Source organism: Cheilinus undulatus, linkage group 21 (genome assembly GCF_018320785.1).
Source record: "Cheilinus undulatus linkage group 21, ASM1832078v1, whole genome shotgun sequence".
NCBI classification, from domain to species: domain Eukaryota; kingdom Metazoa; phylum Chordata; class Actinopteri; order Labriformes; family Labridae; genus Cheilinus; species Cheilinus undulatus.
Genome location: NC_054885.1, coordinates 13,523,730 through 13,549,943, shown reverse-complemented (window position 1 = coordinate 13,549,943; position 26,214 = coordinate 13,523,730). Strand labels below are relative to the sequence as shown.

Here is a 26,214-nt window from a genome sequence, read left to right as displayed (position 1 = left end):
GCAAACTTAAACTATTCATACTTAATATGAAGTCATATAGGTTCTTTGCAGATGACGTCACACAGAAGCAGTAAACTCCACTTTTGGGGTAATTTTTGACATCTACATAGAGAAACGCTACCAAAAGCACCATGTTTTGAGCTCTTTACAACTACGCCAAGCATTAAAAGTGCAGAACACACAACGCTCATATATGGTCTGTTTCTACAAAGCGTGTGCGGTTTGATTCAGGCAATTTTTGACATGGTTTAGCACATTAAACTCTTATGGTACCCATGTTTCCTCAGCAGAAAACCTGTCTCTTTGAAGGGATCCAGATCATTTGGTTTAGCTTAGTGGAGCTGGTAGTTTGGCTCCCAAACAGCTCTTCATTTGGTACTAGTTTGGCATTTTAAATGTGGATTGAATAATGGCAAAATTTGGAGGAAAGGAAACTGGCACTCAAACAGGTGCTAGCTACATGGCTAACGTAAAAGGGCTGTTATATAGCACAGGCTCTTCTGTGAACGGCACATCATCCCTCAGTTACTGACCCCACAAGGTTTATTTTGTTGGAAGTACATCAACATTCAAATTAAAAACATTAAAAGCAAAGTGTAAGGATCGTATTTAATGTATGTAGAAATTTTCTGATGATACTTGCAGCGTAGAGGTCCATTTAGAGCTGTTAAGTACTAACTTTCCTCTATTCCCATTCATTCATAATGGCAGTCCCCCACTTCCTGACCTCCAGCGGACATTGGAGGTTCCCGTGATTGCAAACCACCTATAGAGCACGTAGTAGATTATGGAATGGCATAAAATGGCCGTTTAACCAATACAACACCGGTCGCATTAAACAGCACCAAAAGGCACTGTTGTTCTAAGACTATCCAATGACAGAGCTTGTTAGCCGGCCAACAAGAGGCAGACAAATAAAGTAATTTAAAAAATACTAAAAAAAAAATAAATAAATAATTAAAACATACAGACATTTAAAAAACACAGCTTTTAATTAAAAGGTGTCCAAAATCACACAAAATTAAACTTTTTTTAAGGCTGCTCTAAGCAAAACATTAGTCATTATAAACGAGCTTGTGTAAGGATTAATGCTATATGAGCTAATTATCACATTTGAGGTTTACAAAATAGTTTGCATGCTTTTTAAAAAATAAATTACATAATAACCTTAGAGCTTCATTTAAGCTAAAGCTGCTAGCTGCATCAAATAACAGGAAAGAGCAGCTAAAACACCTTGTTTAGGCCACAATAATATAGTTACAACTCTTGATTCCTCTCCCCCTTTGTCTCACTCCCTCCCTCCCTCCCTCTCTCTCTCTCTCTCTCTCTCTCTCTCTCTCTTAGGTGCTTCTGCAGGTAAAACCCCATTTCCTCGCTCCCCTCGGGGACTTCTGACCTAACTGTGGGTGCTCCCCGGAGCCTCAGCTAACTCTGCAGACCCATTTGTCAATGTTGACCCCAAAACACTCCCTTGTTTCACCCCCTATACCTGTCTACCCCCCCCCCCCCTCAAATCCTCTCTTCTTTTGCTATTTTTAAATCTTTCCTGTACATCTCGCTTTCCCACAGACAAGTAACAGAAACAATGGAGGCATGAGAGGCTAGATTTGATGGACAGAAGTGGAGGATGAGTGAGAACAGAGGAAATGTACATTTAAAAAAAAAAAAAGGACTAGTGTGAGAAAAATGTCCATTATGTTCTATTGGAAAATCCTCCTATTAATTGTGCCTTTAGAAATGGCGTTCACCAGTTTTTAAGCCAATGGCACAAGTTATCTAAATCCCCAACTTAACATTCTCCAATGTGGTAATCTTATTTTTATTTATTTTCAAGAAGCTGCAGCTTCACACTGGAAACGGAGGGATTTAAAGGTCACACAGTGTTGGTTTTAACAGAGCTTGCTTACAGTAATTACAGTATGCAGAGCGTGTGTGCATGCGGTGTATGAGTGTAGATGCGGTGCATGTGTGCATGTGCGGTGTATGAGCGTTAGGAGGGGGCTAATAGGACCCACACTGACTTTTCTCAAAATAAAACCTTATCACTAATAACCACACACTATCAACTTAATTAAAGACTCCCGCTTTAAAAGCCCCTTAGCTTGCCTGCACAGTTTTTCTCTCCGCCTCCTTTAACTCTCATTTGCGCTCCCTCCCATCTTTCTTTCTCTTCCTTTCTTTTCTCTGTTGCTTTTCAAGGAGAAAGAAAGCTGTTGAGTCACTCTTGCTGTCCCTGTTATCCTCCCTGCAATCTTTGAAGTCAGCTGAATACCACGACACTGTGATCTGAAAGCCGAAGAGGTCTCCATATTCGTCAGTTACATGATGAGACACGACACTTTAAGGGCTACATATTAGGGACTCTACATTTTAAGGAACCAAGAGTGCTGAGACAAGTTGCGAATGACCTGAAAACTAAAAATAGTTCTCTCCAAAAAGGAAAAAAAAATCGTTCACTGCGGCATTTAGACTCAGATGACAAAATGTAGAGGGACACAATCGTAGCCACTTATAAGCCTACATAATAAGCTACAGCACGAAAGTGTTTAAGAAAACACTTAAAAAAACATGTAGCTGCCACTGCAAATGTCAAAAACATGCAGGTACAATGTAAAGAACATGCTTCATACTTTAACTTTACACTTAAAATGCCAGGATAAAACATCAGATGTGGCAAGTTGAAACGCACAACAAGCCAAAGCATGTATACAAGCGTGAGCGAAGGGTTATAAATATTCTACTTGTGTTAAAAGTTTGCGAGACAGTCACACACAAGGACAATCTAGTTTCCCATCATGCTCGACAAGACCTTTTAAGTTGTCTTTCATGTTAATGGAAGCTGCTTTTTTTTTTCTCTTTTTTCAAAGTTTAAAAGCAAAGTGCGAGCTGTACATTTTCGTCGAAGGAGAGAGTGAGTGGGAGCGAGACAGACAAATAAACTGAGTGTGCCAATAAAACATGAATAATGCCATTTTCCTGAGAGCCCCCCACGGTGCTCGCAGCTTGTTCTCTGCTTGTCACACTGGGATGTTCTTACAAGTCATCTTTTTTTTCCCCCTCATCCATCCATCCTTGAACCCATCTAGAGCGCTCCTTCAGAACAATTAAGGTTGACTTCATGCTCCATGGGGCTTTCCGTCATAATGGAAAGAAGAGTGAAACAAGGAAGAGAGGGATATTTAATTCATGTCACTCTCGCTGCCTGCATCTCTCCATTCCCTGTCTTTTAGCACAGCTCACTGACCCCAACATGGTGAAAACTTGGGCTAGGCTACGCCGCGCTAATGCTAAAGAAGAGGCTAGGGTCCGTTTTAATGGAAGAGTGCTGCTGCGCTCTACGAGTGTAGAAGCAGGCCAGCCTTATTCTAACGTGCCTGTGCTCACAGGAAGCCACGGCGTTTGTGTAAGATTTGCCGTCCTTGTATGTGTGTTAAATTGCAAAGAGGGCAAAAAAACAACAAAGAATGAGGTGGGAAAGGCAGAGAGCTGCAGCTGTCGCCATCTTCTTTCGACATGCCTTCGAAAGACGCGAGGAGAAATCTCACCCTGCAATCTTAAAACACTTTGCAGGGCCGCGCCGGAAGAAGAAAGAGCGAAGGGAGGACAGATAGATGTTCAAGATTAGATGAGGAATGCAGATGAGAAGAAGAGATGAGGAGGGGAGAAGAAAGCTACACGGACCTGGTTTGATAGCCAGCGTTGTGATAGAAAAAGTGTAATTAAAGGCCCTAAATGAAGCTAAGATGCCTTTTTCACTTTACCCTCTTTTTTCAACGACCTACTTAAAGATTTTCTTAGAAGAACAGTCTGCCTTATCCATCGTGTATCTTCCAACCATCCTTTGTCCTTCTTTTTCTATCCAGATAAAGTTTGAGGAGTGGGAGGTCCTTTTTCTTTTTCAAATTGCGGCACATCTAATTAGATCAAACTTAAAGCAAGTGACTGTTGTCTGACCTCCCTGCATGGTGGGTTTTTATTCGCATCTCCAAGTAGCTCAAAGGGAAGACGTCATAGTGTGCTTTTAAAAGAAGATCTCTGCAAAACAAGCCTGGAGTCTGGACTGCGCCACTAACCACGGAACAAAGACACGACAGTGCACCAGATACGGAAGTATACAGATATGTGTTGCATAAATAAGCCTCGCTAATGTTGAACTGAATCATATTAGAGGCTGTCGGGTTGCTGCTCTCATTAGCAAGGTTGAGGTCTTCACTCCTGAGCAACAACAGCTGACCCCCTTTCTGAGTCAGCCATTTTGAATTCACATTACTATCAATTAGGGAAGACACTGTTTAATATGTGGAAAAATCAGCCAGATCTGCTCAACTCTGCTTAAGCTGCACTTGGGTGAATAAATACAGTTTAATTAACACATAAACCAAATATTTCTGGCAGTAAATGTGAGCTCAAAAGTAAAAGTGGCGAATAACGGAAGTTTAATGAAATATTTAAGGAACAAATAAAGCTATAAAAGTTATTTAAGACAGTCAACAAGACAACCTTCTATCTCTACTTCAACTTTTCCGGAGGGGCCTCTAAATGACACCCAAATTAAAATCGAGGCTGTTCACGAAGCCCTTCGACTACAAACAAAACCCTGACATTCCTGAAGGCAAACACTTTGAAGTTTCTCCTACAAGTGTCAGAATGTCTTCAGCTCCCTCTGACAGAGTTACACCAGCTCAAACACAGAAAATAGCAACTTTATTCTTGCCTGAAAAGATCTATTTTTAAAAAATGTAAATTATTTAGTGATGGCTGTGATTTTCCAACTTAGAAACTTCATAGAGTTATCGCCACATGCCTCATCAAATTCAAGTTAGAATTTTATGTAAAACCTACAAAATATGTATTGTGATGTCTTTTTAGAAATCGAAATGTTGAGCCTCTATGTGGACACCTGGTAACCAAATGACATCAGTGCTGTGCAATACTAAATTTGTGTTTATTTTAATAAAAAATTACAATTTATGCAAAGAAAAAAATACATATTCCATTCTAGATTTTTTTTTCCTTTTTTGGTGATTTTTATAACAATCAAAAGTCCTAAAAATGTGGCCATATAACATTTGATGATGCATCACATTTTCAATTGAAGAAGAAGACAAATCATAATTCACACAAATACTTACATCTAATGTCTATCGTATAAATGTACAGCCGGCTTTGATGCCAGCTATTGTAGGTTGTTTATGTGTGAGTCATTGACGCAGCTGTGGTTCATTATGCTGACAGACACACATCTCAACAAAGTTTCCTTAGGAGTATAAACACCTCCACCTATCAGACATGATGTTGCATCAAAAAAAAGGGGACAGAAAAGTGATCCCACTAAAGAGACGACGCATGAAACGAAGTGCTTGTGCTACGCTACAAACATAAACTCTTGTTTATACAGAGGCCCTAAGCAGTCTCATTTCTTTGAACCCTGAAATGCCCTACCTCATCAGAATCATAATCTCATTGGCTGTAAGACCTGTCAGTCAAAAAGTTAATCACTTACTTCTGAACTAATGTATGCTAAGATTATGCACAATAAGCCCGGCCTTGCCAGCCAATGGTGCTCTTAATTGCTTTACTGTCTCATTACGCAGCCAAAAGAGGCTGTAGGATTATTAAGGTGTATGTGTTTTGTGTCATAGAGTCTACAATATACAGAGAGGCTTGATTTACGTGCATGCACCGCTCCTGTTGGATGTGACAAACAGTAAACCAAACGCACAGTATGTCACGATGAAAATAAGCAGTGTTTATGATGTGTTTTATGTGTGATTTTGAGTGAAGTTACAAGTTTTGAATGTGGGACCCTTACCTTCATCTGGATACATCAAGGCCTATCCTAAGGCTGGGAAGTTAATTGTAATTTTGATGAAATTGCAATATGATGTACTGCAATTTTCAAATCACAGAAGGGGCAATATTTCTTTTACCTGAAATGTCTATTAATACATTTTTATTTGCAGCAGAGATGATTTATGCAAACATTTAAGTGCCAATCTTTTTCTGGAACTGTTTGCAAAAAATCCTACTTTCCCTATTTATCACTACCTTCGATGCATAAATTATTGAATTTGCAATATGAGTAAAAACATTCATGATTAGATATTTTATTGAAAATTATTCAGCCCTAGTTTAATCTGTGTTATACTGACCTGGACAGAATATAGTGATTCATTGCTTGTGCTTGATAACCCCAATTTCATTTGCAATCACAATATCAGGGGGAAAAAAATCTCAATTAGATTTTTTTCCCCAAATGGTTAAGCACTAGCTTATTCTGAGCACCATATTTTTTAAAGCTCCTGTGAGGAACTTTTGGGTGTGCCGATTTTGGCGCCCCCTGTGGTCAAAATGATACTACTTAACTGATACAACAGTCAAATTCATCCCCAATCAAGTATGTTTCGTATTAAAATGCAGGGAGGAAAGAACAATTTCTACAGCATACAGTAACTTTTTCTTACTCCTACCCCCCTGCAGCCACTTTAGCCTTAAAAAAAAAAAAACATAAAACTAGTCAATTTTTTTTTTTTTAGTTTGCTCGTTTCCTTTTTAAGACCAAAAAGATTTAAAGATATTACTTTCAGTCTGTTTCATAACCAGCATAAAACTCCTTACAGGAGCTTTAATGCCGCAACAAATCGCTCTCTCTGTTTGTCCCTGCTTTCTCTACCGGCCTTGTATCTCTGCTTCACAGCACCCAAAGGACTTGTTGGGGGTCTGTCTGCATGTGGAGTCATATATATCTGAGTGGCTGTAACTTTATATCAGAAAATATATTTTTTAATCAATTTAGACCCCCTCTGTGATTGACGGGAAGATGCAATCAATAGAGTGATGTGTTTAGTGACATGAATATTCATGTCTACATGTATGAAGCAGCGGGTCAACACCCCTGAGGGCAGTTGGCTGATATTATCAGTGGGTATCTGAGGGGTGTGAGTGACAGTCGGTGGTGATAATCCAGTGTGAAAAATCAACCTCTCTCTCTCTCTTCTATAACTGTGATTGACACGTCCTCCTGAAAGATGCTTCTAGTTAATAAGTAGCTGTCACTCATAATGAAGAAGTCTGCACTGTGTACAAAGATCCGCTGAGGTGCTGCAGCTTAAGAAACAGTGTACACAATTTAATCGGACATTTTCAACATGCAACTGTGTCTTAAAAGAGCTGTTAAAAAAATCATACTCTGATGCAAAAATGCCCATTGACACAAAGATGAGGTAATGAAAAAGACTTGCAGCAGGCGACTGCATGCACGTGTTATCTGTATATTAGTCAGGCTTAAGCTGCGATGACAAAATTCTCCCCTCCAAAGCAGTGATAGCTGCGTTATTCCCTGCATGCGTCTCCAGTCTCCCGGTCTACGAGCTTATGTTATATATTTATTGTGGGGTATTTCTGTCAGCTTACGGTAGCTGACAAGAGTCGAGTCAAGCAGATCAGGAATTCAATTTGCTGCTGAGACACTCGGGTTAATCAACAAGAAGAACACACAAAAAAATCATGTGGATGCAGCAACGTCTAAAAAATGCGCACACAAATGATGCACACAAGAAAAACAGACAAGAGGATTAATCCGGCGTTCGCCAGTGTTTGTTTATCCTTGCAACGGCACTGCAAAGTGACAATGGTGCACACACAAAAGCACATGTAAGCTAATAAAGGGAGCAAACAAATAGTTGGAATGGATGTTAATGTAGCAGCAGTGCATTGGTGAAACTGAGTTTGATCAATTCCTAACAAAAAGATGAAGAAACACTAAATTGGTGAAGAGATAGCAGAGGAATGAGAAGTTTTTGAATTCAGTGCAGTTGGTTTTAAAATTCCTTGGGCCTAGAACAACTTTAAGAATGCAGTGAAATCTATACCACCAGTAGGACGATCTTTTTTGAGCAGTAAGCGTTCACCATCATTGAACTCTTCAAGAAAGCAAAGTTTGTTTTACTTGCAGCCTCCATAGCAAACTCTGGCCCAAAAGACTGATCTGCTATAGTGTGCTTCAGGCGTAGGAATACTGAACTGTTGTAGAGTTTAAAAACAGAGTCCCAAAAGAAAGAGCTGTCTGATGTGAAGGTGAAGCATTCAAAACTTTAACTACAGCTTTAACCCTAAACTGATTTTTTTTTTTTTCTGGTGCGTTGCTGGTTTACCTCAAATATTAAACCACATACAGAGGATACAAAGTTCAATTCACACCATTTGCCATAAACTATATGTCAACCTTCATTCTTTTATCCCTGTTTCAAACTCCATACATGTTCAGTTTTTCCAATAAAGGCATGAAAAATCATCTTTAAAATAATGTTGCATGGTGGCTACAATGTATTTTGTACATAATAATAGGTGTTTAGGATCACAGATCTCACATTTTTGATTGGATCATGAACTTTTATATCAGACAACATACTTTTTCTATGGCATCCTCCGTGTTCCAAGCACATAATTATTCAAACTGTTAGATAAACCAAACTCCTTTTTTTTCTAAAAAGTAAATTTGTAAATCCATATTCAACAGAAAAAGCTGCAAAAGTCTAATTTGCATGATTTTGGATTAACAGATACTAGCTTAAAAAGTCAGTTGGCAGATCTAAAAATGTCAGCCGATATTTACATCCAATAAATCAATGCATACGTATGTTGGCCTATATCGCCTGTAGATATTGGCTGTATGTGCAAATAAACTTAAGTGGGACCGACCTGCTTCAGCTGAAGTTCTTTCCTTTGTTCATCCTTAAACTTGAAAGTGTGTTTCAAGGGCTGAAGTTTCAGGTCTGAACTACATTCATATATAGATATAGGCTAAATGAATTTGGAAATATCAGCACATTAGTAATCAACAAAACTCCACTTTACATTGACTTTACAAAGGCAAATTTTGCATTTAATTTCAGAGGAGGTTAGCATCTGAAAACAGGTATGAGAGTGGGGTAAGGAGCCACAGGCTGGACTTGAACCCGTCTTGTTGCCTGAAACTTCTTATTTGTACAGTACATCAATCCATGGATCACACATGGTCAGAGCAGTATAGGCTGATTACGATATAGTTTAGATACGTTAGAATTTGATACTATTAGTGTTAATTTTGGGAGCTGTTTTTGATTTTAATCTTAGTCTCAATCTTGAGATGAAATGTCTTTTAGTTTTACACCCTTTTGAGTAATTTCTACCTGTTTACTTTTGTCTCATTTTAGTCCATAAAGAGTCCTCACATTTTAGTCTTTACTTTTAGTCCAAGCATTTATTTTCTTGCCTAAATCTGGTACCAAATCACAGTAGTGTGTTCTATGCACTCTGCCAAACCTGGGGGCCCTGCTTTCTACAGCTGCAGCTTTCTACAGAATAGTTACAGATGCATTCTTTTACCCACAGTGGAGAAATGTCACGGGTTTTGTATGTCCAATGAAAAACTACATGACATTTTAGTCTAGTTTCAGTCATCTTGACGAAAACTAAACTTAGTTTTAGTCGGTTTTAGTCATCACAGATCATCACTATTTTTGTTAGTCTTAATCTAGTTTTTGTCATGGAAAAGAAGGCTGTCGACGAACATTTTTAGACATAGTTTTAGTCAACGAAATAAACACTGGATACAATAAGCCACTTACTATACAGTACAACACGTACCATACCATGCCATGCCATACAATAAAAATACCATATGATACAATATAATACGCCACACACTTTACAATATGATACAATATGACACTGACCATACCATGCCATAGGATACTCTACAGTACCTACTATAGGATACAATACGAAATGTATCATACTATGTCATACAATACTGTACCATATGATATGATATGGTACAATACGATAGATACAATAGGACACGTACCATACAATACGATATCATAAATTATTGTATGCCACGTATTATACAATAAAATTCCATATGATACAGTTTGATACGTTGTGATACGTACTATACAATACCAAAAAATCTAATACAATAAAATACAATACCATAGTGTACCATACCCTGCCTTACTTGTACCATATATGATACTTTACAGTATACCAAGTAATATAGGGTACAATATGATAGATAGAACAGATTCGATATGATAGGACATGTGCCATACCATACAATACGATATAGTAGGATACGATACAATACAATACGATATGGTACGACGCACACTGTACGATACAATATGACACAACTCAATACAATACAACATGTACCTTACTATGCCATACTATAACATACCACACGATATGATGCGATACATTACGGTACGTCACATACTATACACACAATACGATACAAAAGATACACTACAACACGTACTGTTCCTTACCATTCCATATGATAACCTTTACACACATTTTTCCAACTTCACATAAAAATAATAAACAGAAGCAAACACAATCTACATGTAAATAGTTAAGCCCATACCAGCTCAAACCAAAAAAAATACAAAAGTCTATGGTGTATTACCAATATTGAACAGATCTGCATAAAAGCCAAAATAATTAGGGGAAAGATACAAAAATATAAGGGCATGGTGATTCTGAATTAATATGGATCAGTTGTGATCTACTAATTCATGTATAATTCATCAATCTACATCAGCTGTGACAAAATTGAGCTGCAAGTCGTTTCCAATAGGGGTGCATGATATTATCAGCAGAGCTCAAAAGGCAATAACCTGAATCTGCAGAAATTATTTACAACTGATAGAAAAAATAATAATTTTATCAGAATAACTCATATCTTTAAAATTCCGATATCATGAATCTCTAGTTTCCAGATATGCGTGTCTACATTTTTTTTAGGAAGTCTCACACAGCCTGACCCTTAAAACTGCCTGAGCTGCTCATTAACACAGCCTGAAGTTTCCCCACTGGAAAACAGGGGGGTTTCCGAAAAAGAGTCCAGACTCTGAGGCTATGATGACAGTTTATACAAATGCTATATGTAATTTAACATATTCAGTGATTCGGAGTATCAAGGAAAGAGTTGTATGCATGTGGGAATAAGGCTTTAGTCTGTCCATCCTTAGCATTTATTACTTAATTTAATATGCTTTGGGTAATGTGAGTCATAACTTTATTTTTCACAGTGCCACGGCTGCACATTCACTTGGTTTTATTCCACAAAAGTCTGTAAGCTCCTGACCCAACTACTCCACCTGGCTGCAGTTGGCACTGTAAAAATGCACTCATCTTTTGCAAACATCCCAATGCTTGTATAACTTCCAACTTTGCGTGTGTGTGTGTGTGGGAGCAAATCTCTGCATTGCTGTTCCTGAGGCTGGGTGACATAATGAAGGAGTGATGGGCGCCAAGAGGAGAAGGAGAAAGAAGGAGGAGGAGAGGAGAAGTAACAGAGATAAAGAAAGACAGAGGGGGTAATTTTCTAACTATGCAGCATAAATTCAGACTTTCTTCACTGTGGAAAAAGACACCACGAGGGAAAACAGAGAAAGAAAAGGATGATGAGGGGGAAAAAAAGGGGGAAATACACTTGCACAAAGCACTAACAGCTCTATTTCCTCCAGTCCCACATATTAATCGATTCCCTTTGAGAAGTGCGAGGCCATTCCTCATCTGCAAGACAGCTGCATCAAGCTATCGGAGTAATACACACAGCGCGGACATGTAGCGGCTGCACATACACATGCATTTTCATACAGCATACAAGCGCTTTTACACACAGCACAAGTGTTACCATGGGAATCTCAGAGAGGCCAGTCTCACGGAGGTGATGGGACATCTCACAACACCCTAGTGATGTCATTATCGCAGTCTGGCCCTACAAGCAATTATACCCACAGACAAGAGTACAGATCGCCTTTGTTAGCGATATATTGACGCACACATACATAGTACAGAGGCACATTTGTGTAGCTACAACCATCTTGGATGTTTTCTGCTCAGAGAAATGTGACAGAATGGCTTGTTTTGTGGCAAAAGGGATCATTAAAAAGTAACTAAAACCTCCAAACAACTTTTTCACCAGAGGAAAACATATGTATATGGGGATTTACTAGTACTGTTAATCAGTTAGGGCCCAATTTTTTTAGCACAAAGTATTTAAATTCTACATTTTGTTTTTAAAAACTCCATAGGTACAGGCAACCCAGACAGACATAAATTCCTGGCTACCATTACACCATAAAGACAAAAGAACACGCCAAACAACTCAGAGAAAAGCTTACTGAAAAGTATAAGTCAGGATATGGAAATAGAAATATTTCCAAGGCATTATGGCAATGTCGCACATGCGTAAATCAAGACACCTATGACTCCTCTGAAGGCGTTTGAAGCTTCAGCAGCTGAGATGGGATACAACATACAAAAACTGCTGCCCAGGTCCTTCACTGGTCAAAGCTTTATGGGTAAGTGGCAAAGAGAAAGCCACTGTTGAAGAAAACTCATTAAATTTCAACTAGAGTTCACCAAAAGGCATGTGACAGACTTCATAGTCAGGTGGAAGAAAGTTCTTTGGTCTGTTGAGCTCAAAATGGTACTTTTTGGTCATCAGACAAGACGCTATGTTTAGTGGACATCAACACAAAACGCACCATCCCAACTTTAAAGTATTGTGGTGGCATAGCAAAACTGGTGACATGGCCGTGTGCCGAGCGTTTTGGGTCAAATTTTGACTCATTTCAAAAATGGCAGATTTTTTTGCCCAAAACCAGCATCAGGGCTGTGGGTGCCACATTTTGGCTTATATTTTGACTAATCTAAATAATGGCTCATTCCTTGCCCAAAACTGGCAACAGATCGCGGGTGCTGTGTTTTGAGTCAAATATTGACTAGTTTCAAAAATGGCTACGTTTTCACCCAACACCTGCCACAGGGCCGCGGGTGCCACATTTTGGATCAAATGATGACTTATTTAAAAACGGCCCATTATTTTGCCTGAAATGAACACTGGAAGCATGGTGGTGGCAGCATCATGCTGTAGGGGTGCTTCTCAGCAGCCGGTGCTGGAAGCTTGTAAAGTTAGAAGGTAAAATGAATGTAGGAAAATCCTGAAAGACAATCTCATTCAGTTGGCAAGAGAATTACAGCTTGGGAGAAGATTTATATTTCAGGAAGACGATGACCAGAAGCATACAGCAAAAGCTACACAGAGTCAAAGCCAGGACCTCAATCCAATAGAGAATTTGTGGATGGACTTGAAAAGGCTGATGCTGCCTGATCCCGATGCAACAGAAACAGACAGAAATTGGGCAGTTTTGCAAAGAAGAATGGAGAAAAAATGCTGTGCCCACATGTGCAGCCTGATAGAAACCTAGCCACATAAACTCAGTGCTTTGATTGCAGCCAAAGGTGCATCTACTAAATACTGCAGAGTGAATATTTATGCAGTGACTTATTTTTCATTACATATTAATCAAAAAGGTGTTTTTTGGGGTCAAAAGGCCAAATTATATTGACCATGATTGATTTATAAAATCAATAAATGGGTAAAACATCCGGGGGGGGGGGGTACTTTTTATAGGCACTGTAATTCCCCCTTCCTCCCTCCCTCCCACCCTCTTAGCTGTGTCTATGATGATCTAAAGGCATATTTTTTTTAAAGGGTAGGGAAGAGAAGATGCACCTCTGCAGAAACTCTGGGGTTAAATGACTCTTTAAATGACATTTTAATTTAGGCAAACAAAAACAAATGCTGTAATTAGATGAACTCATAAATGATGTCATGAAATGTTATTTCTATCCTCTCTCTCTCTCTTTCTCTCTCTCTCTCTCTGAGCGTCCCTCCGCTCTGATTTGACATGAGTATAGAGCAACAAACATCAGAGTGCCAGTGTGTGTTAGTGTGTATGTGTATATGTGTGTGTGTAATTATAGCGCCTGAGGGGAGACAACAACAGGGATGGATGAATAATGTCCTTTGATCACAATAACACATACACACAAATGTTTGCATCTACTACATTAACGCCGACAGTTACATCAGTGTGTGCGGTTAGTTGGCGTAAACAAAAATATCATTGCCACCATGAGACACAGACCCACATGCAGGCACAGATATACGAAGCGATATCAATATGCGTGATCAGAAAACACTCTTCGCTACCCCGGCAGGTATTGACCAGTCTCACCATTATGGGTCAATAAATTACATAAAAAACTTGCAGCGCTCTGGCGTGTGTGTGTGAATACTGGATGCGTGATTGTGCGTCATCGTTTTAACTCAATTAATTAAATGGAAACATTGAGTAGCAGAGGCTTTCTCTTTTTGCCATCATGAACTTCAGTCAGGGGTGGGTCAGTCAGTCAGTCAGGGGTGCGTCCAGGGCGGATGGCATGCCCTCCTTTTTGAAAGCTGATTGGCTTTTTACCTGGTCAGGGGCGGGACCAAGGCTCAAACCAACTTATTTTACTGCTACAACACAGAACTAAAAGTTTGTGTGCCTTTAAACAAGCAACTTTCTAAATTTGGTGCTCTATAACAGGATCTTTTACCAGCTGAATTTTTAGCTATGTGCTGTGACTATTGTATTATTGAAATAATTGTAAAAATAATCTATGACAAGAATTTTAACATCTATATGATGGCATTATCTAAGCAGTTATGGATAATATGATTTAAAGGAAAAGTTACTGCTGTTTAATCCTGATTTACTGTTTAGTTTCAATAGTTGATCTATTTGTTTTACTCTAAGTCTGTATTAATAAAGTGAATCACTTCTTACCAGTGTCTTCTGACTTTATATTTACATTTAAATTTCTTCTTTAAATGAGCACTATACCTAATTAGCAGTAGGAGACAGCTTCAGAGTTTGTCTTATTTTGTAAAAACAGAGTTTAACACGATTCTATATATACAGCGTGGTAAATGTGCAGGTCACAACTTGTCCACGAGAGCGTTTTGGAGATGTTGGATTGTGTACTTGATGAGTTTGATGAGGTAAAGCCGGAATACCGTCTGCTTACATTGAGTTGGCACAGCAGGTCCGACCTCGGCAGCGCCGATCTTAAAATAGCTTGCACCGACAACTGAAGGTAATGAACCTATTACTAAGACTATAGGAATTATGGCAATGGGCGAATTTGCCAAAATGTTTAGGTATCCCTTTAAAATACCACCTAATTACCAGAGACTAGGGTTAGGGGTTAGGGTAAAATACGGCCTAATTACCAGAGAATTGCCATGATACTGCAAGGAATCATTGATAACTAATTTACTATTACTAGATACATACTTCCTTAGTATTACCAAATTAGAGTTATTACTTGGTAAATGCCACTTAATGCATTTATTACCATAAAATTGCTCAGTAATTAGGGTCCACTAATATAGAGAGTTAAACTTAAAAACTGTATTAAGCTAAGAGTGCCCATAAAATTCTTTAAAAAAAGAACTTGCTATGGATTAAAAAGTATAAGAAAATAGCTAAGGGGAATGGTAAATAAAGTGAAATAGATGATGTTAAAGGTGCACATTCTTTTTGACTTGTCCTGTAAGCCATCTGTTAGTTTTTAAAAGGAAAATACACATACAAATGAGAGATGTGTTATTATTTTACATCACTATGAAAGCAAGGAGATGCTAAGGTGAGTAGCATCCAGCCTTGATGATGGAGCATGTGAAAAATTAAATGCTTTGGTGATTAATCTCACTGCGGTACTATAAGTAGTTATAGTAGTAGTGAAATTTTGCTTTGATATACAGTCTATATGATTCATCAGATGTGCTACAACCTGGGGATTGAGCTTGACACATGTCAATACACAGATGCTGCTCAGCAACCAAGGTCAATTTCAGCGGCATCGCTTTTGTCCTGGCCCATAGACCACCTGTGGTTTTCGAGACCTTGGGACATCCACAGCACAACCAGGGGCTCATGGCAACCCCACAGCCCACCCGGTAACGGTAACCTAGGCCATGCTCACAGGTCGCTTCCACCTCTTACTTAGCTTTTAAGGTGTGGACTTTATTTTTTTAACAGATTATTTTTACATGGTGCTGGTAATATGCAAGAACATCCAAAACCCAACTAGGCATTTGTTAACCTTTCTTTCCTCACAGTGATGCCCCCAGGCGGCTTATTCACCTTAGTTTTTGGCCCAAACATGCCTTAAAGTTCTGCACAGTACAGTATGTATTTATTTTATTTTTTCATTTAGGACTTCATGTGGCACATTACCAATTGGAAACCAATGTGTCTTGTACAGAAAAAACAACTTTCGGTGTTTAAATAATCCAAAATGTAATATTGTAAAAACCAAAGATAAAGGACTCTCAGAATTAGCAATTAGTGAAATGAGTTAGAAAAACAATCTTGGAATCTCTGGCTTGTTTGGAACAGAAAAACATATCAATTGCTGTGTAACACTAAGCATCAGACACATTAATCATATTCATTAGTTTGTTTGAATCACTGAATAATTAATCAGCCCATGTAAATGAAGTGTCATTTGTTTAAGACACTCAAGGGATGAACCGTGAATTTGAGTGTGGCTATGTTTGTGTGCGTTTCAGTGAAGACACAGCCAACACATCGCACATTATTGCAGTTTGGTGAAACATTTAAGAACGTCAAAATATTTCCCTGCTACTCAGTTTTTTGTTTTTTTTTTGTTCAGGAGCAGAGTGTTTGTTTTTGTCTTCAAGAAGCCAAGTGGGACTTCTCTGCTGTCAACACATCTGGTGCCGACAGACCACAGTTTAATTCATGTGGCGTGTTCTAAAAAAAGGAGTGAAAGAAAACAGCTGCAGCAGCAGAAGAGAGCACACACATCAGACTTTGTGGCTCAGAATTAGTGCAGGTGCTAAACAGTGTTAAGAAAAACAAAGTAGACAGTGTTCGAGACAAACATGATCCAGTTTCCGGTATTTATTACCAAGCCAGTCGATAACAATTTAGAGTGAGAATTAGAGAAAAGCAAGGCAAGACATCCGCCTCCCTAGTAACACTTTATAAAGGCAGCAAAATGTTAGAATGGAGAAGGGAGGAAGAAAAGTACTGACGCTTTTCAGAAGACATGTGCTTACTGGAAAACCCAGTTGATAAAAGTGTGATTGATGGTGCTTGGTAAGCATCCTGCTACATTTGTCAACACATCCCAGGCCTGGGATGTAGATTTGGTAGATAAGGTGTTCTTTTCAAAGTACAAGCTTGATCTTTTTCAATGCCTACTATGGATTACCTAACCTGACACGCCAGATGGATGTGTTTCACACATCCATCTGGGAAAGCTTCAATAGGAAACATTTGAGAAAAGGCAGAGGCTTAAGAAAAAACTCGGAGTGTGGTTGGATGAACGATCTGTCTGTCACATCTCTACGGGCCCATAAGAGCAACAAAACACATGACGTAGCCGCTATCCAGCTGCGGATGTGCAGCTACTGAGGAATAACACGAAACATGGTGACTATAGACATGTAAGTACTTGAATTTTGTTGTTTTTGAAAAGAAAACAACTCACTGCTGTTCTTTGTTCTTCTTTTAACACAGAAATGTTGTCAAGTTCTGATAAAACTGGCGCTTTAGCAGCATCCACGCCAATGTCTTCCTCCATAACTGTACCAGCTCCTGTTGCTGCTTGTTTACATCACGACTCTGCTGCGCCTGAAAGTACTGCCCCTCGTCGCTGATCGGTCCTGTCACTTTCTAACCGGGCCCAAACGGTTCAGATGGGAGCTTTACAAGATGGATTCGCTAGTGAAAAACAAGGAAATGGGCGTATCCATCTGCTTTGCAAGGTTATGAATTACCCACATATTCACAAAAGCTTTTATTCTGAAGATTTTTCAGGACCGTTATTTAGTGAATAAAACCACTTAAACCACTGCAAAGCTGTTTTCTGGAGTCTCTGCTAAACTTTAAAATTAGGGGTGTAACAGTATTTTTATTCCTCAATGGTTTGGTGCACGACAAATACATCTTAATTCTTTCCAGTCTATGGTCTGAATGGTCTGAATCACAGGTGACAGAAACGTTGGCCAATCTAGGTGGCAGTAACGCGTGTAACTGTTTGCAAACTGCTTATAAACAATCAATGAAGAAGAGGAAGAAGTAGGCATTGCAAAAACACACAAAGAAGAAAAGTGGTGAGTGGTGAGTTCTTTGTCTTGCCAACTTAAAAAGCCACTCGACGTAAAAGCAGAGGATCCAGGAAATAAGTGATGGTAAAGAATTTTAAAAGCTATATGTGGAGAAGTAGAGAACAGCAGCTACATGTGTGTATTTAAAGTCCCTGTAAAATCATTAAAAAAAAAAATCTTTATTTTAGGTATGAAGTATGTCAGGCAACTGTGTTATGAATTACCAGTCCAAATTTCAGTCTTGAAAAACCTCTCTTAGTTTATAAAATTAAGCTTAGAAATCATGAAAAATGAGGCAGTAAAATCTGGTGTGGGCGTGTCATTGAATGAGCCAAAGCCACGCCCACTAAGAGAAATATGATCTCAAATTAAAATAAATGCTTCTTGTAAAATCACAGGTGCCTGGCTCTGTGCTAGAGCAGAGAGACAGTTGTGATTATATTTACTGTTTTCTGGCACAAATCTCTCTGTTATGATACTTTTATTGATCTGTAGGCCACTGTTGCTGATAGATTTGGGAAATTTACCTCACAGTAAACAAAAACACAGCAAGTAGCTAACTGTTTACTTTTAATAAAGGTAGTGACATCAGCTAACAACAGACTGACCTGTCGGTTTTACATTGTCGTAGCGTTAGGGGAGTGGGGTAATTCCCCATCAAGACTAGTGATTCCATGAGCTTCTATATTTGCTTGCTCATATTAAACCAAGCCAGGAAAGAGGTGAACAAGTTTCTAACAATCTAAATCAAAAACTCAGTCACATGTACATCTCAGAATTTTCACATTTACAGCAACCTTATTCCAAGACATCTAGTGTGTTAAGACACAAATTTTGGATTTCACAGGGACTTAAATAGTGCTAAGTCTGAAATAAACCCGGGATAAGGCCCATAACAGAGGTACTAAAGTTGATCTAAATACAATGATTGACTCTGTTTGGATTTTGTTTGCTTTTGCAGACACCCTTAAGTGGACACTCAATGAACAGCAGCTTTTTGCATTTTCACACTGCCTTCATTTTTCAACACTAGGTGTTTTGCTTGGGTGAGAATTATTTTGCTTCTATACTCACCGGGTTTTAAAGCGCTGGGAGGGTGGTACATTCAAACTAAATCACTGAGAATGTAGGAAGAGAAGACATTTCTTTCCTTAATCAATAATGTATTCTTTTCAATACAGGAGAGTGATGCATTATTAAACAAAGGGGCTGAGAGATGTATGGATGGGCCTAACACAGGGCGGTACGGCAACATTTATCTAATTAGCAAGCAAGAATGAAAGACAGTGAGATGGATGGAAAGGTTGCAAGAGGGACAAACAGATGAAACATAAAAAACAGAAAATAAAAAGGAAAGAAGATAAAGCTCTCCTGAGGTTGACGTTAAAACAGCTTTGAGAGGCATCAGCAGCTAGAGATTTAGCCTCAGTGATGGGCAAAGGAATCAACAAAAAGACACAAAGTAGGAGTATTTTTGTTACACACAGAGGCACATATTCGCAGGGACATTTCACACACACGTCTAAGCGCACACAAGTAAGAAGGCGTAATTGTGGATAGACAAACACACCGAGGGTCTTACAAGGCGTAATCATCGGAGGCGAAGCTTCTCCTCATATTTCACATGAGGATTAAAGAAAATCTGCGAGGAACAAGGCGGCAGAAAGACTAACACTTCAGAGAGGAACCATTTAAACCTGAACCTACACAGGGTGAGGAGTTATATAAACTTTAAAAGAGTGTAAACCACCGTGTAGACCGCACAAAGAGAGGATTCAGCAGACGAACATCCGTTTCCTTGTTGGGGATGTTAAACATACTGCAGCACTCTCGAGACACACTGAACTGTTGAATTTCTGTGCTTTTAAGGCTGGATATCACACACTGAAGGCTATGATAGTGACCTTACTGCCGACTGAATATCTAAATGGCACGTCATTTTTGTTTAAAGCAAACCTAACGTTGCTGTCGGAGACATTCGAAATAGATTGCGGTATCTAAAACTAATACAAAAAATTGGTATTTAATTGTACAGATTAATTCTGCTACAAATCAAAGTATATCATACAGAAGGCCAAAAAGGCCAGGTAGCTTTACCAAGAAATAATAACAGCAAATATGGGGCTAAACAGTGTGGTTCTGGGAGCAAGAATCTCCTTCATTTTCTCAACAGTGTATTTTATTATAAGCGAAGTTATCAGAAGTACCCAAGTCACACTTACCTCGAGCTACCTGAGTGTGAAACAATGGTATGGGCTCCTGTAAAGGCCAGAGTCACAAGCTATCAACATCATTTGGAGAAAAATATCATTTGTTCGCATCTCAGCCAAAAATATTACAATACCCACAATCCACGAGTGAAGGCTGTCAACTGTTGATGATGATGGTACGTGCCTCCGCAGTACAATTCTTATGTAAACACTACAGTAAAGATGTGTGTAGTGTAAGTGTATAGTTATGGTATGAAAGCTTGAAAAGCTGTAATTAACAACAAAAAAAAAAGAACTGCAATGGATTTTGGGACGCGTAGTTCCTTCCTCCTTGTACAGAAATATGTTTTGTACCTTTGCTTTTCCCAGTTTTCAAACGCAATTTTTGCAACTGAATTAAATGTTTTGTATTCATGAGTACTCAGGTAGCTGTTTAGTTTGGTTCATGCAGTAAACAATAGTAACAAGGATTTTACTAACTGTCTGTGGGGGATTTGAATGGCGAATTTTGCTTTCAGAACTCTAAAGACCCTTTCAATCTAGTGTCACTACGTCTGTCCCACCAAGGCCTGAACAGTTAAAGGGGCATGGTACTGACTAGAAGTCAGAGCTAAATGAATACCCTTGTCCAAAAAACAAGGGTTTTTTTCAAATTTCTGAAACAAAAGCACTGAATCGGCTAATGCAAGACAACATCAGTGTCACGGTTTAAAATGTTTCCCTATTTACTGGTGACTTTCAATCAAAAGAGATGTTGAAAACAGAGAGATTACATGCAAATGCATCCTTCCATTAAATGCATGACTAACAGATTTTGATATTTCAATAGAAAGGTAAATAAAGAGTAGTAGTAGTTGTGTGGACAGCTTCAAGACTTTTGTAAGCCTTAAAATTATTGTCACAGTGTACAGGGTAATGTCTCTAGTCTACTTTGACAGTCACCCACTGTTACTTTTATTGCTTTAAAGTACAACTCGAATGTAATTATACGGACTTAAACACACACATGTCAAAACCAATACTTCTGCCATCCACTGTACTGAATAATGTCATAATTAGGGCTTAAATTGGCAAGAATCTGGCAATACAATATGTATTGACATACATGGGGGCCAAGACAACATATTGTGGTATATTGCGATACTATGAGCATGGCTATTTTTTGCAAAAAAATTGCATTTTTTAAAACATATATAATGCATTATGTAAAACAAGCATTGAAGGAGAGGATAAAGAAAACAGTCCTGTGCAGGCCTCAATTTATTGGTTCCTACCGAGTCGCCAAAGATCTCACGCGGTCGTAAGGTTCTGTCTGCTGAGATTTGCATTTATTGATGCAAACCATGACAAAAGCTTATTGAAATACTTTTAAAAAAGACTTATGGTTAAAAAAAAAAAAAAGTTTAGCTTTTTTCTTAGGGTTTTATCAATGTAAGAATTAAATCTATGCATCAAGTGTTCGGTGAAGTACAGGGGGTTCGAAGGCAAAAGGTTGGGAACCACTTCTCTACAACAATAAGATTTTAATTATTATATCTGAAAGAAAAGGTTTAATATTCTACCTTTTCCTGAAAACGCACTGCCTTTTTTCTGTTATAAACCTTACAAGTGTGTGTAATAATGGTTGGAAAACTACATTAGTGGATTGTATTCACATGAGAAACTAATTTTTTTTCTCTGTTAATCAAAATAAACTATCTCGTAATTTTATAAGTGTATTTTCTCGACTCAGTGACATCCCTATCTGGTAAATCTGTGATACTAGTGTCACTAACTCAGTGACATTAGTATCAAAGATCACATTAGTTTTCAGGGAATGATGATTAATATATTTCTCTATTAATTTCCAACATTTTATACATGTTTAATCAAAGACAGAACTGCAGAGGTCGATTAAATTTTTCAGTATTTTGATCATTACGACCTCTACATTTTTAGCCTTGATCAGATCTCTTGGCTTGGATCTTTGATTCTATTTGATATACTATTAGAAAATCTGCTGTAAATCAACCATGATAATCCTCTTATGTATGCTCAGATCCACAGTAAATTAACTGATATCAGGGAAAACTTTGCATACTCAAAATGTCCTTAAAAAATAAGTTTGAAGTCATGAAGACAAACTTGAAGATGGTTTCAAAAGAAAGGTTATGTATAATTCTCATAAAGCCTTTGCCTTGGTTTGCATGGGCAATACTGGGTTAAAAGGCTCCAAAATCTTCATATGTAGATTCAAAGCTAGCTTGGATAGGCAGATAAGCTCAGAGGAAAGTAGGGATGCAGAGAAAGAAAACAATGAGATCACAAAGTGGTGGCTCGAGTGCTTTAAAGTGGATTATTTTCCCCTCATCTGTTCCTGCAGAGGAAACACTCCGGCTGTCAAGGAGCTGAATTGCTGCTGTTTCAATGACACTCCCTGACAGCGGACACAAGTTGTGTGTGTGTGCGCGGGCGCGTGTCTGTGCGCAGCTGAAATAGGTGCCGTGTGGCAGGTGCCAATCAGGACATTCTGTAATTCCCCTCCACTCAGCCTCGCCTCTGGTCAAACTGAGGGATTATCCCTTGCCCCTTTCGTATCTCAGCTTCCCCTGCCGCCTCCGCCTTCCTCTTCCCTTCCCCCTTCTCCCTCCTGATAAAGGTGCATGACGCGCCAATACTATATCTCCACAATAAGTAAAGTCATTAAATAATAAGTGAAACGAGCAAGATATCTGCTAAGAGGTTCTTCCACATTTTATTTGCAGGAAACGAGGTCGGATTTGGTGGGAAGATCAGCTGGACCGTCTGGGAGAGAGATTGCTTTATGGCGTGAAATAAGGAAAAAGGACGCTATTCTTTCAGTGCCACTGGAGCTAAAGATTTGTGATTTTCTTGCACTGGTGGATCACGAAGAAAAGGAGAGGATTTAGAGAAATATTATTTATCCTCTCCAGAAAAGTCAAAGAAAAGTCAAGCACACATTTGTGGCAGTGGGCTGTGGGAAATTAGCTGCAGGGTTATCCAAAAATGGCTTTGTCACTTTGAGAAACATTACCGTACCACTGCAAATTTAGATGTTTGCATCTGTATAAGACAATAATTTGACACTGGATATTGGCAAATGTGCAGACTGGTGGGCCTTGTTGGAAAAATTTGCCCATTGTAAATCTGATGACTTCTAAGGATGGATCTCAGAAATCCACAGCATCAAATGCTGTTAATCATCCCAATTTACATCTCAAAGGTATGGACATTAGGTGCTTTTGAACAAAAGTTACAGGAACTTTTCATTTCACAAACTTCTTTTCAAGAGACGAAATGTTTCTTTGGCCTGCTGTTTTCTGCATTTCCGCCAGGGTCTGAAGTCCCAGGAAGATTATGCAAATCAGGCACCCTGACACAGCCAGGTTTCAGGAAGACAAAGTAGTGGGGCTTTTCCAGTATGACTTTTGGCCGTGCTAACCCAAACCATGTCGGGCTAGTATGGTTTTCGATCATCAGTTTGGCCGCGCTGGGCTACTCCAAGCTGTGCCAAGAATAGTCCTGCTCTGGAGCAGGGCCTAAGCACACCTGCCGCGCCACCAAGCGCGCCCCAGTGATGCCACAGTGGTTCGTCATCGTGTTTAAGTAGCAACTGCTGCACCAAACTTTAAAAAACCTGCTCGATTACTAACAGAAGAAGAAGACATTTTGAAGTAGAAACAATAATAAAAAACTCTTGAACAAAACAATGCTTTCTGAAGAGCAGCTCTTTAACATCATCAACTCAAATCATCAGCTTAAGACATGCCCTCAAACAGGTAGCTCAGTTGTAATGGAAAAGCGAGTTGCCTTTCCGAGTCAAACTAAGTGAGGTAACAAAATTTAGCTAAGGTTCGTTAAGACGTTTTATCTCTCCCCTGAAAGGCTTCTTCAGTTCTAAAACTCTCGAGGAAACATAAAGCCTTTGTCGACCATCAGAATGCTAATGATCTATTAGTCACGAGGAGCCATTGATCTATCTATCAGTCGGAAAATTTTGGCAAAGAAGCCCCAACCCTATAGATCCTCAGCCTGTTGGAAGTACTACCCCTAAACTTTTCAAAAGGCAGACTTTTACCCCAGAACTACTTTCCTGGGGAAAGTTTGTGCTGTCCAAACATGCCTATTGCAATAACAAATGCAAGAACACGTCAAGACCTCTGCACCTTGTTTGAGAGAATCCTCAACCAGAAAACAGAGACCTCAGAGATCATCACTTACCACGCAGTCACTGTTGAGCCAACAACTCTAACACCCACTGCTTCTATATATCACCAGTCATCTATACCTCTTGCCATCTTTCTGTTCAATACCTTCCTTTTAAATGCTTTCTTCCTCCACCTGTTCCTCCAACGATTCTTTTCAGGTACTTACCTAACACTCCTACCTGCCACTTCCTCCACACTGCCTCCTTCCAACAAAACACTACCTTGGTTTTTCTTTAGAGTTCTGCAACACTGACGTAAGGCTTATATTACATGTTCCACAACAAGCCAAAACCATTGGTAAGCCACCCAAAAACAATCAATTCATTCACACATTCACTCAACTCCAAACTGGATTCCACAAGTTCATCCACTCAACACTCCTCCAGCAATCTTGCCAACACACACGGCGTCTTACCTTATCAGCCATGATCATGGATGACCCTCCATGAATGCCCAGGATGGGGATGAGCGTCTGTGAGGAAATAAAATCCAAAATCTGGGCGATGGCCTCTTGGTCGGTGCCATCCCCAAACACCACGCCATGGATCTTGGTCCCGGACATCAAGTCGCACATGTGGTTGATGATGCTTTTCGGGTCGGTCTCATTGACCAGCAGTGTGACCACGTTGACATCAATGGGGTCTTCCTTGCTCCATAGCGCCCGGATATCCCTATCTGAGATGTAACGCGTGCGTCCTAGTATCACCGCAATGTTCAGAACGGGCACTTTATCAGAGCCACCACCTCCTCCGCCGCCACTTCGCTGCTTTTGAGCCGCCGCAGGATCCGCGATGAGGGTCACTGCCGCCAGGAGAGCCAGGGATAGCAGCGCACTATTACTACTGCTCCTTCTACTCCTCCTCTTACTCCTTTTGCTGCTGAGGGACATACTGCCAAACCACTTCATCCCCTGCATGGAATGAAGATGAGCGAGAACAGAAAAGATCAAAAAGATAGAAGGAGATAGGAGCGAGATGAGAGGGAAAGATGATGGCAGAGAGAAAAAAAGACAGGAGATAAATTGTTAATGCACAGCTCTTGAAGGCCACACATCCAGGTAGAATCTCTCTTTTTTATTCCACATTTTCTCAGTGATGTTATTAAAGACATAAACCTTGCGGGGAGGGAAATGGCCTTGAGAAGAAGTTGCAGAGGGCTGAGAGAAAAAGAAGATGACTAACAAGTACGGACTTTATGGTCACGACTGCGAGGATCAGATGATTCAGGAGAGAGATATGCTGTTTGGAGGAGGTAGGCAGACATTTAAACTGTGTACAGGTGTAATATCTTAAAACTCAACCTACTGCATACATTGATTTTTAACTTGTGAGGGGGCATTACTGTGACAGCAACAGAAACTGTACTGAACACTGGTACTTTTAGTTCTTTTACAACCTCTGACACTTGGAAGTTTTGTTTTTCTATTTATGCAACGGTATGCAGGTCAATAACATCTAATTCTTGCACCTGTCAGAAAGCAAGATTGAGTTTCAACAACTACCAATAGTTGATATCTTGACAAAGTAGCCTTTGGGATCGCCAATGTCTAACTTTCAAGACCTATGATGTTGTTTTTCCCCTACATGCTCTGCATATGTATGCAAAATATTTTGATACTGATGCTTTCTGTTTTCTGAAGTTTATGTTTCAACCATTTGGGGAAAAAGGGTTCTAGCTTAAGGCCGGCTCAGACTTCATGATTTTGGCCCAACTGCAATGTTTCAGCACATCGTCAAAGCCTGATTATGCTTGTCAGGAAAGGCAATCT

General features: G+C 39.3%; 1 protein-coding gene across 1 annotated transcript in view; it reads right to left on the bottom strand.

The window, feature by feature from the left end:
• Positions 1-26,214, bottom strand: part of grin2aa (glutamate receptor, ionotropic, N-methyl D-aspartate 2A, a) — a 275,736-nt gene that overhangs the window by 227,972 nt on the left and 21,550 nt on the right. The window contains exon 3 of the mRNA XM_041778235.1: positions 24,862-25,356. Coding sequence (XP_041634169.1) covers positions 24,862-25,353 — 492 coding nt within the window. The 5' untranslated portion in view covers positions 25,354-25,356. The remainder of the gene's footprint in view (positions 1-24,861; positions 25,357-26,214) is intronic.